The following is a 16,295-nucleotide window of genomic DNA, read 5'->3' on the forward strand; positions in this document are numbered from 1 at the left end:
CTGTGGGTGCTGAACTGCCACCACAGGGGTTCAGGATGCCACAAGGCTGTGACATGACCAAGCGTACGCAACTTTACCTGTTTGACGTGGTTTTAAAGCTGCAAAGGAGGGCTGGGAGGTGATTATTTTCTTTGGAGCCAAGGTGCTGATCAATGGACGTTAAAGCTTAGTGCAGCCATGCTTCAATAAATTCAATTTGTCAAACACTGTGCTTAAAGATGTGGTTTATAAGCAGTATAAGACAACAACTAGCTGTGAGCATTGGAACTTCCTGACATGACAGGGTAGCTGTCTCCAGGTGTTTGTAACGAACTGAATTGTTAAAGAAGGCAGCAACATGCTTGCTACTGAAGGCAGTCAGTCTGAACAGCAGCCCCAGGTCTATGGTCACAGCATGCTGGGCTCGCTTCTTCCTCTCATGGAAGCACAGCCGTTACTTCCTCACTGTTGGCTCTAGGGAGCCTGTCCCAAGGCAATACTGTATCAAAGCATGCTGGAGTTGATGGTTACTCTAGAAGTGTTCCAGTCTCCATATTTTAAAGCTTTTGATGACAGCACAAAACATTCCCCTCTAGGAACCACAACTGACTCAGCTTTTAGGAGTTAGAACTTCACTTTCAGTTTTTGCAAAAGGCTTTATTGTGCAGCTACCATACTGTGTTCACAGCCACTTTGAGAACAAGTGTTAAGTTGCAGGTTTTGACTAGGAAGTATACCGAAGGCACATTCATTTACATGGATAAAGCTCTTTCCATAGATAATTCATAACTGGACATTCCTCAGCACAAATACAAAACTGTACAGTAGCCGGTATAACAAACAGGAACACCTACACTGAACACAGAGGAAGTGAAGTTAATGTGCAGAAAAAACAACATTTAGAGGGATTAGGTGTAACTGTATAAATGCCATATACAAATTTTAGTACAAATAGCTTGTCTATAAAAATTTGAAAGTGAGTGTGCATTTCAATTTCAAATAGAACTTTAATGGAAATTACACGATAAATTTTCTCAGAAATTCCAGTTGGAGAAATATCAGCTTGCATAATTAATCCCTACATTCTTTTACACTGACCTATCCACCAGTGGAAAATACTAGAGAGCAGACAGTGCTGCACAGAAGGTGCCTGGAATTCAGAATTAAAAAAATCATGGCTACTTTTCCAATGTTAAAGTGGTCCCTTGGAGGTTACCAAAGCCTTAGGAGGAATTGGATGAGCACCGCTGAAGTAGTAAGGTGTGACAAGTATCACAAACACGGACAGGTTTAGGGTACGATGGCAGTGCAAGTTCATTGCTGGAACAAGTGTTGCAGAAGATGTCCCCGCAGTTTCTGCAGTGATGCTGCAAACAAAGAGCTAAAGTAAGAACAACTGCCTAAATAATAAGCGTACTGAGCACAGAAAGCAAAGAAAAGCTTTTGGAGTCCAGTTCCATCTTCCAGTTCCCAGCAGGCCCACCCCTCATAGCAGTTTCCTCCTGCACAGAGAGCTCAGCATCGAGCAGCATGGTCCATACCCGGCACAGCTTCCCTTAGGTACTGCGGGGCCGCGCTGGTGCCCCCCGGCTGCTCTGGCACACCCTGGGCCGATCCATGCAAAGGAAATGCGGTGCTCAGGCTGCCAGGTTCCCCCTGCAGGAGCAGGAGGTTCCCTGCGCCTGAAAGGCACAGCACGGCCCCGAGTGCTGCTGTCCTCCTCACGTACAGTTCAGAGAACTGAAGTGAACCACACCATAAGGGACACAGCTCACAACAACTCCCTGCCAAGGAAAGGGCCCAAGCAGACCACACAGCTGTTGAAGCTGTCTTTTCCAAGACTTCCTGTTGGTATGGTAACTCAAATTCCTGAAAACAGGATCTGGAACTGAAGCAGCATCAGTTTTCCTTAGCAAACAAGGCAACAGCATGCATCATCTGTTTTCTGAGAGAAAAGAAGAAAGCCCCTGAACAACACTACCTTTCTTCTTGAGATAGAGAATTCCTTTTCACATTGCTTGCAGTGTGTTGCTTCGTCATCCTTCAGCCAGGTATGACCCTATGAAATTGGAACAAAACCAGTCTAGATAAATCTATAAAATAAAGATCAGAAGCAGTTTGCCAACCAATTCTTGGTATTTTCCAAAAAATCATCTTTTTAACATAAGATACAATGAATTAGGAGTTAACTGTGGTGAAATTTGAAGTTTTAAGTGAAATGCATGTTTAGTGACAATATCCATGTGATAGAGTACCTTTAGTGCTTTATTTACTTCTTTAATGTCTTCCATCTTCAGCTTAGATCTGAGAAAAAAATAAAAAATTACTCCCTCTTCATGACTTTCTATTGTGTTGTGTTGAATTTTACCTGCCATTCCACTGTATCTTAACTCTTTTTCAGTCAGCTCGCTGTTACAGCTCTGAACCACTTAGTATCACCAGAGAACACTGTCACCTTTGGGGTAAAGCCCCCTTCTCAGTATATTCAGAAGCAATATGCTAAAAGCAGAGTTCTATGCTACGAACCGTAGTTTCCCATTTACTGTAGTTTCCCATGTCAGCCAGCTTACTCATGCAAGGATCTTCCCTCACTTTTATCTTGTGGCTTCCCTGTGTAAATTCTTCCTAAAATTCTCACATATAACTGGATGTGCTTTAGAATTATTTGTATTGGTTTGATACTCTATCCTCCAAGTCACATCACTTCCAGTGGTCTGACTCGTAGAACTTACTGGCTGAGATGAAGTCCCATTTCCTGAAGAGCTTGCTCTTGTTCTTCACAGACTTTCTCTAACTGCTGCTTCTCATCTTGCAGTTTTCTCAGTTCCTGTAAAATTAGGCACAAAATCAAGTTCACGTGCCAAGTCTGATCCAAAATACCAAAGCATTTCACAAGCGTAAGTTCCTTTACAAAGCTACCTAATTCTAAGGCTTTATTTTTAGCGTTACATGAGTGAACTATCCATGGATTCTTGTACAGCATACAATGAATCATGTTTACCAAAGAGAGGAAGATTTTCAGGCTTTAACCATCCTTGAACATAGTTAGACTGCAGCAGTCCTATGCCACACACAAGCATATAGACAGATACTGGTGTGCAATTGTGCCTTCAGAGTCTAAAATGCTAGATACACAGGAGGAAGTTCTCTTTAGGTTCATAAGAACCATCATGTTAAAAACTAAATGTCTCACTCGTTTTAAATGTTTGAAAACGTGTTCTTAGAGTCACTGAAAGCTCTGAACCTGCCATTTCCCACATGAGCAGGGCTATCTCACCATAGGGTAGCTGCTGAGGTTCTTGTCCCATTTTTCATCTGGCTGACTGGTAAGCGGCTCAGACACTCGTAGCTAAGGCAGCTCTGATAGCAACCTCCTCAGCCATCTCTAGCTAAGCTATTTTAATTGCCTGAGTCCTGTACTGCTCCAAGTTCCTTCTCTTGGCATTTCATGTGCAGACTTGTGTTACATCAGTCAAGCTTTTGAAAGCACTCAGAATGAGCATGGTACAGAAACAACTAATCTGCTACAGATGCAAGCATTGCATTCATTTCAAGTCAGCTTTAATTCTGAACACTGGGCACGTTTGCACTATGCGTACCTTTTTCAGTCCTTCCATTTGTTCCAATTCTGTTTTAAGCAGAGAGGTAGCATCCTTCTCTTGGTGTAGTTCTCTTTGCAAAGTTTGTCTCTGTTCCTTCTCAGATTTTAACTCCTTTTCCAGAGTTGAGCTATTTAAAAATAATTGATTCTGAGAAACCCTACAGCAGAAAATATCCTATGGCACTTAAGGATAGCACTTCTTAAAGAAATGGTAGAAGGGAAAAACAAAACAAAACAAAAAAACCCCAACCAACCAAAACCAAAAACAACCAACCAAAAAACAAACAAACAAACAAACAAAAAAAAACCTCAAACACTGAAATACCATTTGCTGTCCAGCTGGGACATCTGTTGCCGACAAGTGTCAAGCCTGCCAGCAAGCTCTTGCTTTATCTTGTTGCATCTTTCTTCTGCAGCTTGCCTTGCCTTTTCTGCATGCTGCAATCTACAACGAAAGGAACACGTACATTTGCTGTTAGTTCACATATTCCATATCTATTTGCTGTCATTTTGTTCCTTTATGTTTACCATATAGGCTTTTACAGAAAGCTAAACCTGAAGATACTTGTGGAGGACAACTAAGTTTTTGAAAACAACTGTTTCTGCAAAACACAGAATCAAGAGTCACAGCTGTTCTTTATCTAATGTCAACACATTTTTAAACAGTCTGCTTTGAAAAGAGCTATGATTTTCAAATGAGTCAACTATGTGCATGTTTCCTGGGAAAAGGGAACAGACAAGTACATAGTGATAATGGGGAGAAAAGAAGAACATCGCGCTAGCATGCATGCCCAAATATCTATAGGAGACATAACTGATGGTGTTATATGGAGAAATAGAAGGTCATTCTATAAAGGTCTCAGTTGGAACCTTTCTACTGACATGAGTGGTGTTGAGCTTGTAACTACCTCTCTTCCATTTGTTTCATAGAAGACATCATCTCATTTGTTTTTTCTTCAAAGGAAGATATTGCTTCTGTTTTCTGTTGTAATGAACACTCTGCATTCTGTAGGAATAAAGTGAATAGATACTGCAGGTAAGCCATTACAGTTTTCTAAGGCACAGCGTCAGGGCTTAATGAAAGTCAGTCACTAGATAAAGACCGTTTATCTTGTTACAAGCCGTGCCTATGTCTCAATGGAACGTACAAACAAAATGCTGATAATGACAGAGCAGACACTCCTCGACTTGCTTTGTTCAGAAAAACACTTTAGTGTACTAAATTCTGACTCATGAGATCAGCTACAAGCCAGAAATCTTTCAAGGAGTCTGAAGAAGAAAACTGTCACATCATATTATAAGGATAAGTAGATCAATTATGTTACTATTACAATTTGAATAAAACAGCTGCACTTAAAGGGTGCGGAACTAGGAAGCCAAGAAAAGCATTTTTCACATCAAGTAATTTCTGCTTTTCAAAGCAAAGGCACTTGGGGTTTCACTGGCCATTGCTCTGCACGTTTATGTGCATCTGTGAAGGAGGCAAAGGCCTGGACAAGGCCTGAATAAACATCAGGAAACAGTCCATAAAAATGGAGAGAAGTCACCTTTGGACTTCTGGCACCGGAGATGGGAGGGGAAGTCTAGTTAAATCCCTGTTTCATTAATGGACACAGACTCTGTGTATTTTGTGCAAATACTACCACTCCATTATTTCCTTGCAGAAATGTCTACAAGTGTATGAGCAGTCCTGACCACAGAACTCCCCCCTTCTCAAATCCAGCATTGCCTTTTCACTAGCTACAGCACTCAGTTGACTGTTTGGATACAGACTCCAAAAATCAGACAAAAATAACTTAATTTTCTATTGGTTTAGAGAATCTTGTTGTTGGTTTCTATGGTAAACTGTTAAGTGAAAAGCAAGACAACACAGATGGGAAGGAGAAGTAAAACAGTTCTTGGCTGTATTAAGTGACTACATTTTTTAAAGACTGGTCATTCAGTGGCTAAAATAAAGACAATTAAAAGCACCTTCTTCCCTGTGAGAGCTCTCCTTCTCCTACCTCTCTCAGCATTTCTGGATGACCCTATGGCACACTACACAGCATTCCCAAGGAAAGTCCTTTTCTTTCCAAACGCACCCAATTTCATAACAATGAAACATAATAAAAAAAAATAAGCAATTCCTTCCACAGTTCTAAAATAGATATTCCTTAGAAAAATACTGCATCTATTACTTCAGATGCATATAAGTGCATATGCACACCTTGTGCATGATCAAGATGAAAAGGCCACCACTCCAGCTGCTTTCTACTCACCACTACGTACGTACCTGAGATTTGTGAAACATCTGCAAGTTAATAGCTTTCACTTCTTCTAACTGCTGACGAAGCGCAACAAGGGTGTCTTGTTTTTCATGAGTATCTTTTTCCAGAAGTTTCATGGCAATTTCCATTTCTGTTTTCATTCCAATCTGTAGCTCCAACTCTTTCTCTAGTTCCTTACAAACAGATTTCCTAGTTACTACTACATAGCCATGTGCCACAGGTAAGTATCTTCTTTAGTAATCCCGGTACTTTTTTAAACCTTTTACTTTGAGCATTCCAAAAGCCCAGGTTTTCAGTTCTTTACAGACACTGTAAGTGATCTATGTCCAGCATCTTGCGTGTAAACCCGTTATGAATTCTGAATTCAAGAAGCGCACAGCATATGTCTTATATTTGTAACACTACTTTAACGTACACAGTCCTGGATCTTTCATTTTCCTTTCTATGAATAAGTTTCCTTACCAGCCTGATCTTTTTTTCTTCTTTCAACTGCTTCCAGACATCACTGTACATTTCATCAAGACCCTGCCGTGACTGCCTGTAAGTATCCAATTCTACTTTTGTATCCTCTTTTGTTACCTATAAGAAACATTAGCAAATGCCAGGCAAGATTACAAAGCTATATAATTTAAGTGTACCTCAGAAACAGTTTCACACAAGAATGAACGTGCTACTTCAAGCAAAATCCTACCACTTGATGATTAAAATCTAGCCAACATTAATAAACTGAAATTTCAAAGAGTAAAAATAACAAGAAACCAGTCTAACACTTTTATTGCTGTCTCCCTTCTGCAAACACATATTTAAGTCTGTTGCAGAGAACAGCAAAATCCAGTATACGTGCATATCATAATAAACAGTGATTTACAGTAGTATGCTAGACAGTGGTACTTAGCATCCCAGTTCAAAGAGCTTGCCTGCTTATTTTAAGGATCCCCATCTTTAAATCGTTGTCCTACCTCTACACTTTTTTCACTCCGTTCACGAATTAATTCATTTTGTTGTTTTAACTGCTGCTGCTCTTCCTGAAGTGATCCAATTCGGTCAGTTGCTGCTGCCAGCTATGAAGAGAACATATGTATATTTTTATCAATGCACAAGCATGCCGTGTCAGGATGAATTCTAAAGTTAGTTAGTTCTTACTTTCCCTCTTGAGCTTTTCATTCTTCCCAGAAACTGCCTGCCCATTTTGCCACACTCACTCTGCAGCCTCAATTAATAAGCCCACCAACATTTATTACTTGACCTCTGCTTCATGTCCTCATCAACTACTTTTGAATATTGTCTGTAAAAAGAAATTTATCATGGTGTAAAAGGCTTAAAACCCACCACAGGATTGAGGTCTGCAGTATTCCTTTTGGTATGAATTAGAAGGCACGTGCCACATCAGGGCTGACATTCATCTTTGGAGCCTCATAGCAGTTTCAAGTGGAGATACCCCAAAAGGTATTAGAAATTGGACTACACTAATACAGTCAGAACTAAGACACGTAATAATAATAATAAAAAAAAACACATAAAACAACCATCACTTAAAAAGCAAAACAAAACAAACAGAAACCCTCCCTGACTTCATCATGTGTGCTGCTGTTGGCTTTTATTTCAGTTCCCAACTGGGAACGACTTCCAAGTTGAACTGGGATTATTTTTTTTGACTTCTACTCCTCACATGACAAATAATATACAAGTGTGTGAGCAGAAAGAAGAGGGACAAATCATTTTCGTTAGTGATACGATTATTTTGGGGTGGAGAAATCCCTGCAAGAAAAACACCTCAATTAAGGAAACCAGTCCAACAAGTAAGTATCCAAAAGCATTTTAATTACTAAAATAACACAGAACCTTTCCACAGAGCTGGCCACGTATCCCAACCCTCAGTAGTCCTATCAATCCTCCGTACTACACTAATATCAGTTGAAACAGTTTAAGCCTGTGGTGAATTCTTCGGGTGTTTTACCTCTTAACAGAAAGGAGCTAAGAAATATTTAACAGCCAGACACAAACCTCTTCCTGTAGCTTTGAGTTAGTCTTCTCTAAACAGTCTATTTTGTTCTGGAGATCAGCAACTGTGCAACTGCAGTAAGGAAAAATGCATAAAAACAATACAAGGTGTCAATGTTCAACACTTATCTACAACCATACATGTATTTGCTAACAGTGAAATACTTGGGAGAGCTGGGGAAAGAAAAAAAAACAACAACAGAACAGAGGAAAGACGGTTGTCTCTTGTAAGCAGAACACATCTCCATCTAAAGAACAATTTTCGAGATGCTTCTATCACAAATAATCTCCAAAGTCTCCTGTTTACCATTAGAAAGCCTCAGAACAGTTAACTGTTATTACACAGACTTGTTTTTGTGTTACGTTTGCTTTCAGAAGAGTAAGATTACAAAATGAAAGCAAGTATTTGGCAAAGAATCAGAAAAGGCGTTTCATTTTCAGACAAGAATCTACATGACTGACGGCAAAGACATTTAATGTCGTAATGGAAAATTGAGTGTTTATACATGAGAATAGATGAAAATCCTACCTTAGATGCCGGTTAAGTTCTTCTACATAATGCTTCTGGTCAAGGACAGCAGTGATCCCTCCATCTCTAATTGTAAAGTGAAAATTTACTAATTGAGAAGATGATTCTCTTTATTTGAAAGTGTTAATTTGTAATAGGATTTTCAGCACAGACTTGCAAACCTCTTCTCTTTTTCTTCTAAAAATACTTGTGTTTGAGCTAGACTGGGAAGCAGTAAGAAGACTTTTTGTCCCAGACATAAGCAAAGTACTAGAATACCATTATGATTTCAGAGACAAAAGGACAGTATTAGAAAGCTACATCAGATGTCCTCTCTAACAGACTTACTTTATATTACATGTTAAGCCTGGGAGAAGAATATCTTTCCTAAACCTGGGGGTAGGGGAAAGTATGTGGTTGTTCTAGGAAGTATGTACTTTTGCACATTGTTTTATTCAAAGACAATTTCCGTTTAGCTTTTAAACATATGAAGAATGAAGAGAACTGGAGTATGCTTTTAATATTAAAGAAGTGAACTAAATAAGCACTAATTTGTACAATGTGAAGTGTAACAACTTTCAAAGGACAATATGGATGAGAAGGCAAGTCTTTCATTTAAGAAGAGCTAAAATTGGTTGCAGATACCACTCATATCATGGACACATTCCCTATATTTTATGTATTCATAGTATCTCCCACCTATATTGCTGTTTCTTGTCAACAGCTAAACAGTAAAGCACTCCGAAGTGCAGAAAGAACAAACTATATAAAGTCTCTATCTACTACAGGCCTTACAGATACACCAATACTAACAGTTGCAGCCTATTCCTCACCCAACACTTCAGTAAAAAATATTTCTTTCCTCTGTATCTGATCTCTCCCACAGAAATAGCGACTGAATTGAGATATTTCTGCAATAGTGTTGAAAAACAAAGCACTTCACAAAAGGTGCCCAGGCAGCTCCCATCTCCTAAAATAAATAAATAAATAACATCAAGAAATAAAATAGCTAAGATTGCGTGCTCTTAATTTGGTCCTGGCCTGGGACAGACTCCCCACATGTATTGGTGAAACTGCCATGGCCTCAACCTTTACTGTGTTTTTATTTAGCTAACAAATCTATTTAGGATTCTCTTTTTTGAATGATTAGGAGAGTTTGAGATGTCTAGCACTGATATGTTCCCACAGATCTAACAGTTTTGTTCTTTGAAAAACTTAACAATACTTACTGTTTGCTATCAGTGTCCTGCGTTTCCTTCAGGTACAAGGAAAAATCAATCACTCCAACCTGAAGAACATATTTAATAATTAACACACTTTTCACAGTGCAATTCTCGAGTAGCAGCAGACATTACTTTATATTTGGAAAAGAGTAAAAATCTAAAGTTTAGGTTTAGGAAGACAGGTAAAACCTATACTCTTCACAACTGAAACAAACTTGCAAGCCAGTGTCTGTCATAAAAACATCAAAATGACTATATTCAGCGTGCTCACTTTCCCAGGAGTTATTAGCTTTGACAGCATTTCTATAAACTGCTACTGGAAGTGATGGATACTGATGTACTTGTCAGTGTGAGAAATGTGACGAGCCTCTACACAGGATATTCCTGTCTTCACCCACCAAATGGAAACAAAACACCTTAAATCAGGCTTTCTACAAGCAAACACAGTATCTTCTAACAGGGAGCTGACATTTAACTAATTCTCTGATTTTGTTAAAGAGATTAATAGCTAGCCATGTTCGTATTTTGTAGAACAGGCAATGTAATTTCAACAACTTCTGCAACAGTCTCTCTTAAAACAGAAAAGGTTAATAAGAATTAAATTACAGCCACATACATTTTTGATTTCTAGCACAGAAAGAGGGTTAGACTCCTGCAATGCTACTGACCCATTTTGTCAAAGTTTACCTAATTTAAAAATAAAACAGTTTGGCTGAAACAGGAGATAGTATTGAATTACAAGAAACAGTAAATTACGCAGAGGTCAACGTAACATTAAACAAAAATGTCATTCATTTGCTTGGGCCACTAATATCTCAAAATATTTCTTAAACTCCTGGTCTTTTTCATTAAAGCAGCAGATATATGGGACAATACCCCCCTACACCCCCAAACCGAAAGAAAATCACCACCACTCCCAAAACGAAACCTCCCATAGCCCTAAGCAGACTGATCTTGACATTGTTATCTCATGTAATTAGCTCAGCTCATACACTGTTTGATTTCTCATAAGGCATTCATATGTCCACTTAAAATGACAAACCCTGGCTGCAGAACAGATTTAGAAATTCCGGACCCATCTCAGTAAAACATTTATGGATGCACTTAATTCTATAGGAGTCTTTAAAGAACTGATCTTATTTAAACTTAATCTTCACCTGGGAATCCAAGTCTTCTCCTTTCAAGCAAAGGTTTGCATCAATAACGTTCAGTCCAACCAACAGACCCACAATGACTGCTCCTTCCTCCTCCATCATCAATGCATCAGGCTCGTAAAATTCACTAGAAGAAATATTATAAGGCATCACTGCACATTGTAATTTTAGTGGCACTTCTATCACTGAAATAATTTAAATAGTAACATAGTCCTTATAAAGCTCAGTTAACCAGTCCCTTACTAATTTACTGTGCAAGGCAGGAGAAGCCAAACGTTCACAGAAAATACTTGTGACTGTAGGTTCACTGCAAAAGCAACGAACAACTTGCTTCTCTGCAGGTTGCAAGAAGAAGCTTAAAGTTCAACTGGTCAATTAATGACCTCCTACCACAGCAATACAAGTACATTCAGTGAATACGATGTACGTGTGTCTGTACTGTTACCTTAATAGATGCTTGTGGTCCAAGAGCACTTTGAGATAATCTGCCAACTTCTTCTGCATGAGTGCCAGGTAGAGCCAAGCCCTTCCTCTTCCCACAGCAGTCCTAAAATAAAACACTGCACGTTTTGGTAAAAACAAAAAGTTTAAGCACATCTGTGCAATTCAAAATCCTCTCTTTACGAAGGGAGACAGAGGTAGTTATTTACTAAAAAAAATAAACCCCAGGGGAAGTAAAATGTCTCCAGAACAGAGAAGCATTTGAGTATATCCCATTGCTTCCATGAAGGGAAAGTACATTGTAGATCTTTCCAGTTTATGCAGATTTTACATATTTTCAACTAGCACTACAACCCAGCTGTTCATGCATTCCTGGAGTAACACTAGTCCCCTCATGATCTCAAATTATCTGAATGAAATACAAACATGCACAATGCTAGACAAAACCATTAAAGTGATGGAAACGAGGAAAAAAATAGGTGAAGACTACAGCTATTTTTTAATCAAGCTTACAGAAGTTTCCAAACACTGTTTTAATTGGACAGCATTGTTTGAATCAGAAGCACTGAATATTTTGAGATGGCCTGCTTATCTCTTGGAGAAGTCAAAGCCTCCTACATACCGTATTTTTCTCTTTGGGGGAAAGATCTCATTACTGAATGCAAGAGACTACCCAAAGGATTCTTTTTGCCCACCAGTACAAGTGAAACGCATAATCCCCAACAACCAACTTACTTCAACTCCGGCAGATTTTTAACACTAGTCGCTATATCTGATGCTTCAGGACACAGTTTTTCCACAAGCTCCAAAGGACCAAAGAACGATTTGTTCTGTCCAATAAAGGTCTTCTTCACTAAGGGAGTATACAGAAAAGTTTGTGATGAGAACTGACAGGCTTCCACCTCCAACACAGAATCAGAAATCTTAGTCCACATTTTACTTCATCCTATCAGCTCCTCATAGGTCAATAGAAACGGGGCATTAAAAAAACTTTGACAGTTTAAGAGGCACGGCATATACTAGAAGATAGAAACAGTTATAATGGGGAAGGCTGCCTAGAACCATTCACTGTATGCAACTGACGTTAACAGCACAAGAAATCACACCGGAGACCCAACACAGACCCCGTTATCGGCTTCTCCTCAGCGTGGCGGTCAGATCACGGGGAGCGGGCGCCCACCTTTCAGGCCATGCTTGAGGCAGTGCTCCAGCACCACGAAGAACTGCTGCAAGGGAGGGAAGTCCGAGTCCAGAGTGCGGCCCAGGCTCAGGGCCGACTGGATGAGGGTTTTGATACTGAGCTTCATCATGTTCATCAGGTTGGCGCGCTCCTCCATGGCGTGGTATCGCACACCTGGGCGGCAGGGACAGGGGTCAAAAAAGAAAAGCGTTTCTTATTTTTCTATTTTTTTCAGCAACATGCTCCTCCTGCCCCCTCCCGGCGCTGCGGGGAGCGCTGTCTCCCCATCTCGGCCTCCATCTTGCTGAGGTGAGCGGCTCTGGAGGCGCTGGGGACCACCCCCCCCCCTCACCGCAGGACCGCGGAGCTCCAGAACCGAGGACGACGGGAGAACCACTGCGGCCTGGAAAGCCCCAGCACCGGGGGAACCCCCACCATCCCCAGCCCTGCCGCCCTCGGCCCTACCTGCGGGGCAGGGGCTGCTCCCTAGGCCAGGCCCCATGGCTCCTGCGTTACCACGGCAACCCCGCCTCCCTCCCCGCGGCTCTCGCGGTGCTCGCGCGGCCGCCGCCATTTTGTGGAGCTGGGGCTGCGCCGCGATGCCGCCGGCTCCCCCGCCTGGCGGCCTCGGCTCCTGAGGGAGCTGCGGCGCCGAGTCCCGCAGCCTTCAGGGGCTCAGCGCTCTGCTCTGAGGAGGCTCGGCTCCCCTCGTGCTAGGGAAGAGATGTGCTCCTCCTGAACGAGGGGTAAGAAACAAAACAAGCCAAGAAAAAAAGGCAGGCAGGCTGCCAGCTACCACTTTATCTTCACACAGGTGCTGACAGATGCTGCCACCGCTACACCTAAGTGATCTTTTGAGGCAGGGACATTGCCTTAGGAGATTCCTGGTGTCTGTGCATCAAATGGGGCTATACTCCCCGCAGAAACAGCAGGTACAGAAGACCAAGTGCAACAGGTAGACCTCCCCCCTCTCCCCCATGTTAATCACATGCAAGATTGTTAAAACTATACTAACACCATGCAAAAGTGTATCCAGGTACTAATTTTCATCATTACCTTCTTCCACACGTAATGGTAATCTACAGTTAAGATTGAACAAAAATTTTCTGTATGAAAAGAGTGAAAACAGCTATCCTAATCAAATTTATTTCAATAGTAACGGAGCACACGAGCTCTTGTCTTCCTAGTAGCCTACCTCTCTCATATCAGTATCTTCAGTCAACGTAGTGGATGCCTCAAAATTGCTTATAATGTCTGAGATGAGACTGAGGATTTTAAGGGATTTAGTATTTTGAATTTTGGTTTCAGCATTGTCAAGTTATATATTCAAAACAGAAAGAAAACCTGACTCGAAATTGGAAATCTGTGGCTTCGTTGAAGTATTCAGTAGTCACTCATCAAGTTATTTTGGGTGTTTCCTGAACTTGAACTTAACAAGACTGTTCAGCTTGTAAGACTTGCTCAGGAGATACATGTATTACATTATTCACAAGACTTAAAAAATGAATAATGTGTATGGAATGTTCTTTATAAACACAAGTTTCTGTTAAATAGTATCTTCTTAAAGATCTGTAAGAAGTTTAAATAACAATTTGAACAATTGTTTTGACTGTTGCAAATTTACACGGTCAAATACACATTTTGCAAAACTATGTACTAGTAGATACATGCAAAGTATCCAGGTGTTAGGCAGATTATGAAAGTCAAACCTCAAAGATTAGAAATTGAGTTACACAAGTGCAAAAGATCGCAGACATGCTGCAATCTTTGTCAAAACATGATCAGACAGTCTCAACTGATTTTTTTATCATTATTTTGAAGCCCCATGCCTTGTTTACTGTACGCTATTGAGCACCCCTTGAAGTAGGAAAATACTTGGTCCAAGTTGATAGGAAAGCTCTTTATACAGGAGGGCTGAATAGATGTAATGTGAACAGACACTAAATCATCTAAGTTATGAACAAGTTTTTCTTCTGGAATTTTCCATAAGTCATCAACATGTTATCAAAATACCTTGAACAATTTGCGAAGATAGCATTGTATTCCTTTACTTTAGGGATAGGAGGCTGAAAGGTTGTGGTAAAAGTCTCATTAAGTTTGGGAGCTTCACTTCAAGGAGGAGAACATTGTTTTCCCAACTCCTCACCAAATACTGTGTGTTGTGTTGAATTATGTCTATTCAGAGCATTATTTCAAATGCAGCTGAAGGTAGTGAGATATTCTACCTCAGGTTAAATCCCAGGTGCTCAAGATGGGCATCCAGGTTTGCTGTGAGACTGTTGTGCAGGAAAAAATCTATTTTTTTCAGGACATGATTAATCTTGAACTCTAACTACGTGCCTATGTAACACTGAAGTATTTTCATCAAAAAAAAAAAAAAAGTCCATCAACAATGATTTATTCCACCATGTAGTTAGGATTCATCCCCAGAGAAATGCAGCTTGAATACTTAATATTGAAAACAAGAAGGCCTGAACCTGTTAGCATAACTGAGTTCCACTGGTCCCAAACTATCAAGAACTAGCCTGGGAGCCTGGAATACAAGGATAACACATTCCATTCCTACACCTGAATGGTTTTGTTTCCATGCTCTAAGTAATACTGAGCTCTAATTTCTGTAAAGATCCCACTAAAGCCTTCTTAATTCCATTTTAAGAGATCTATTCCATAAATCCATATGGTTTACAATACTGATGAATGCAGATGTTCAGTAAAGCAAGCTGTAATTAAGTAAGGCTATTTTTGGCATAGTTAATTTATAACAAATCTGTTTCTTAGACCAATTGTCCACTTTCTGACATTAAAGCTATGCAGGAAGTATCAGGATAGTTCCCTCCCTGAGCCAGCCCCCATAGCAAGTGATCCAGCCAATTTATCCTTCCTAGCACAGGCAGGCTGCTGCTGAGCTGAACTTAGAGGGAGAAATAGAATTAATAAAAGCCTACCGCACAAAAAATAAACTCAACTTTCCCAAACATATTAGCAGTTTAGGATTCTTTTGGTTATAATCTATTTTGTTAATTCCACATCTATGTTGTTCATATAATTTCCCTTAAATAAAAAACTGCAGCATCAGATTTTTAAACACAAACTCCAAGTAACAACAACGCATCACTCCCTGAGAAACGCCACTTACGGGGAGCTAACTTATTTGCGCAGCATAAAAGCAAGGGTACTAAATAAACATAACCATACTTGTTTTTGCTGTGTTGTCATTGCTGACTGGTTTGGATATGAATCCTACCAAAGCTGCAGACTTCAGAGCGTTGCCATAGCTCAGCGCTAAGTTCTCCGAGGCTTTCTTAGCCAGCGACAAGATGGGAGCAGACCACTTCGCTTCTTCTGCCGCTTTCACTTTTTCCTCGTTCTTCAGCTCGGTTGCACTAGGAATCTGGTTTTTGTCAATGATCTCAAAGTCTTCTTGCCTTCCCGCAGCAGCAGCAGTGCATTTCTCCCCGTCAGCCATCTTCGCCGTGTCATATGACCCTGATCAGGCGCACTCCAGGCAGCAGCCCCACGCCCTGCCTGCTGGCTGCAGGGCGGACACCAGGTACCCACAGCCCCCTCGAATCTTTTAAAACAGGTGCATGCACCAGCAGGACCGAGCCGAGCCTTTCCAGAACTCTGCAGTTTGCTCCATGTTCTGGGTTAAAGATTTATGAGGGGTGAGCAGGGAGGGGCACAGTAAACTGAGCAAGAGTTTACTTTTTAAACAAGTTAACAAAATAATGAAAATGCGCTCTACAGATTTTTTTCCATTGCATTCTCTTTCCAAATATTACTTTGTTAGAAAATTTGTACCATCTTTAGAAATCCAGGATTTGTGCAGTATTATGAAAACTTAAAAAAAGATCTTTATTAGTTTGTCTTTAACTCAAGTCATCCTAGGTTGATTAAACTGGTGGATAGGCATGACAGGTTCATTGTTCTGAAAAGCACTT

General features: G+C 40.4%; 1 protein-coding gene and 1 long non-coding RNA gene across 6 annotated transcripts; both read right to left on the minus strand.

The window, feature by feature from the left end:
* Nucleotides 1-615: 615 nt before the first annotated feature.
* On the minus strand, nt 616-15,848 carry RUFY1 (RUN and FYVE domain containing 1). Of its 5 annotated transcripts, none has more exons than XM_035338768.1 (18): nt 15,550-15,820; nt 12,355-12,528; nt 11,910-12,027; nt 11,179-11,280; nt 10,737-10,860; nt 9,586-9,644; nt 8,378-8,443; nt 7,852-7,921; nt 6,807-6,908; nt 6,310-6,426; nt 5,853-6,020; nt 4,489-4,586; nt 3,906-4,025; nt 3,579-3,708; nt 2,712-2,806; nt 2,235-2,283; nt 1,961-2,038; nt 616-1,346 (listed from the first exon to the last, which is right to left on the minus strand). In XM_035338768.1, exons 1-18 carry the CDS (start codon nt 15,818-15,820, stop codon nt 1,203-1,205), a joined length of 2,085 nt encoding a protein of 694 aa, XP_035194659.1. In that variant the 3' UTR covers nt 616-1,202. The 5 variants fall into 5 exon arrangements, with proteins under 5 accessions (XP_035194659.1, XP_035194661.1, XP_035194660.1 ...); XM_035338770.1 differs by having other exon boundaries at nt 1,203-1,346; nt 15,599-15,735; XM_035338769.1 differs by lacking the exon at nt 15,550-15,820 and adding an exon at nt 12,820-13,866 and having other exon boundaries at nt 1,203-1,346.
* Nucleotides 8,553-9,578, minus strand: LOC118173850. The gene is made up of 2 exons (XR_004754416.1): nt 9,300-9,578; nt 8,553-8,673 (listed from the first exon to the last, which is right to left on the minus strand). It is a non-coding gene; the product is annotated as an uncharacterized LOC118173850 (long non-coding RNA).
* Nucleotides 15,849-16,295: the final 447 nt, after the last annotated feature.

This window comes from Oxyura jamaicensis, chromosome 13 (genome assembly GCF_011077185.1).
Source record: "Oxyura jamaicensis isolate SHBP4307 breed ruddy duck chromosome 13, BPBGC_Ojam_1.0, whole genome shotgun sequence".
Classification (NCBI taxonomy): domain Eukaryota; kingdom Metazoa; phylum Chordata; class Aves; order Anseriformes; family Anatidae; genus Oxyura; species Oxyura jamaicensis.

Excerpts from the sequence above, each read along its gene's own strand:
- RUFY1 (XM_035338768.1), bottom strand. The coding sequence starts at position 15,820 with ATGGCTGACGGGGAGAAATGCACTGCTGCTGCTGCGGGAAGGCAAGAA. Across the intron at positions 3,709-3,905 it reads TCCCAGCTGGACAGCAAATG|CTCAACTCTGGAAAAGGAGT; the intron begins GTATTTCAGTGT and ends ATTTTTAAATAG. Across the intron at positions 1,347-1,960 it reads TCTCTATCTCAAGAAGAAAG|CATCACTGCAGAAACTGCGG; the intron begins GTAGTGTTGTTC and ends CTTTGTTTGCAG.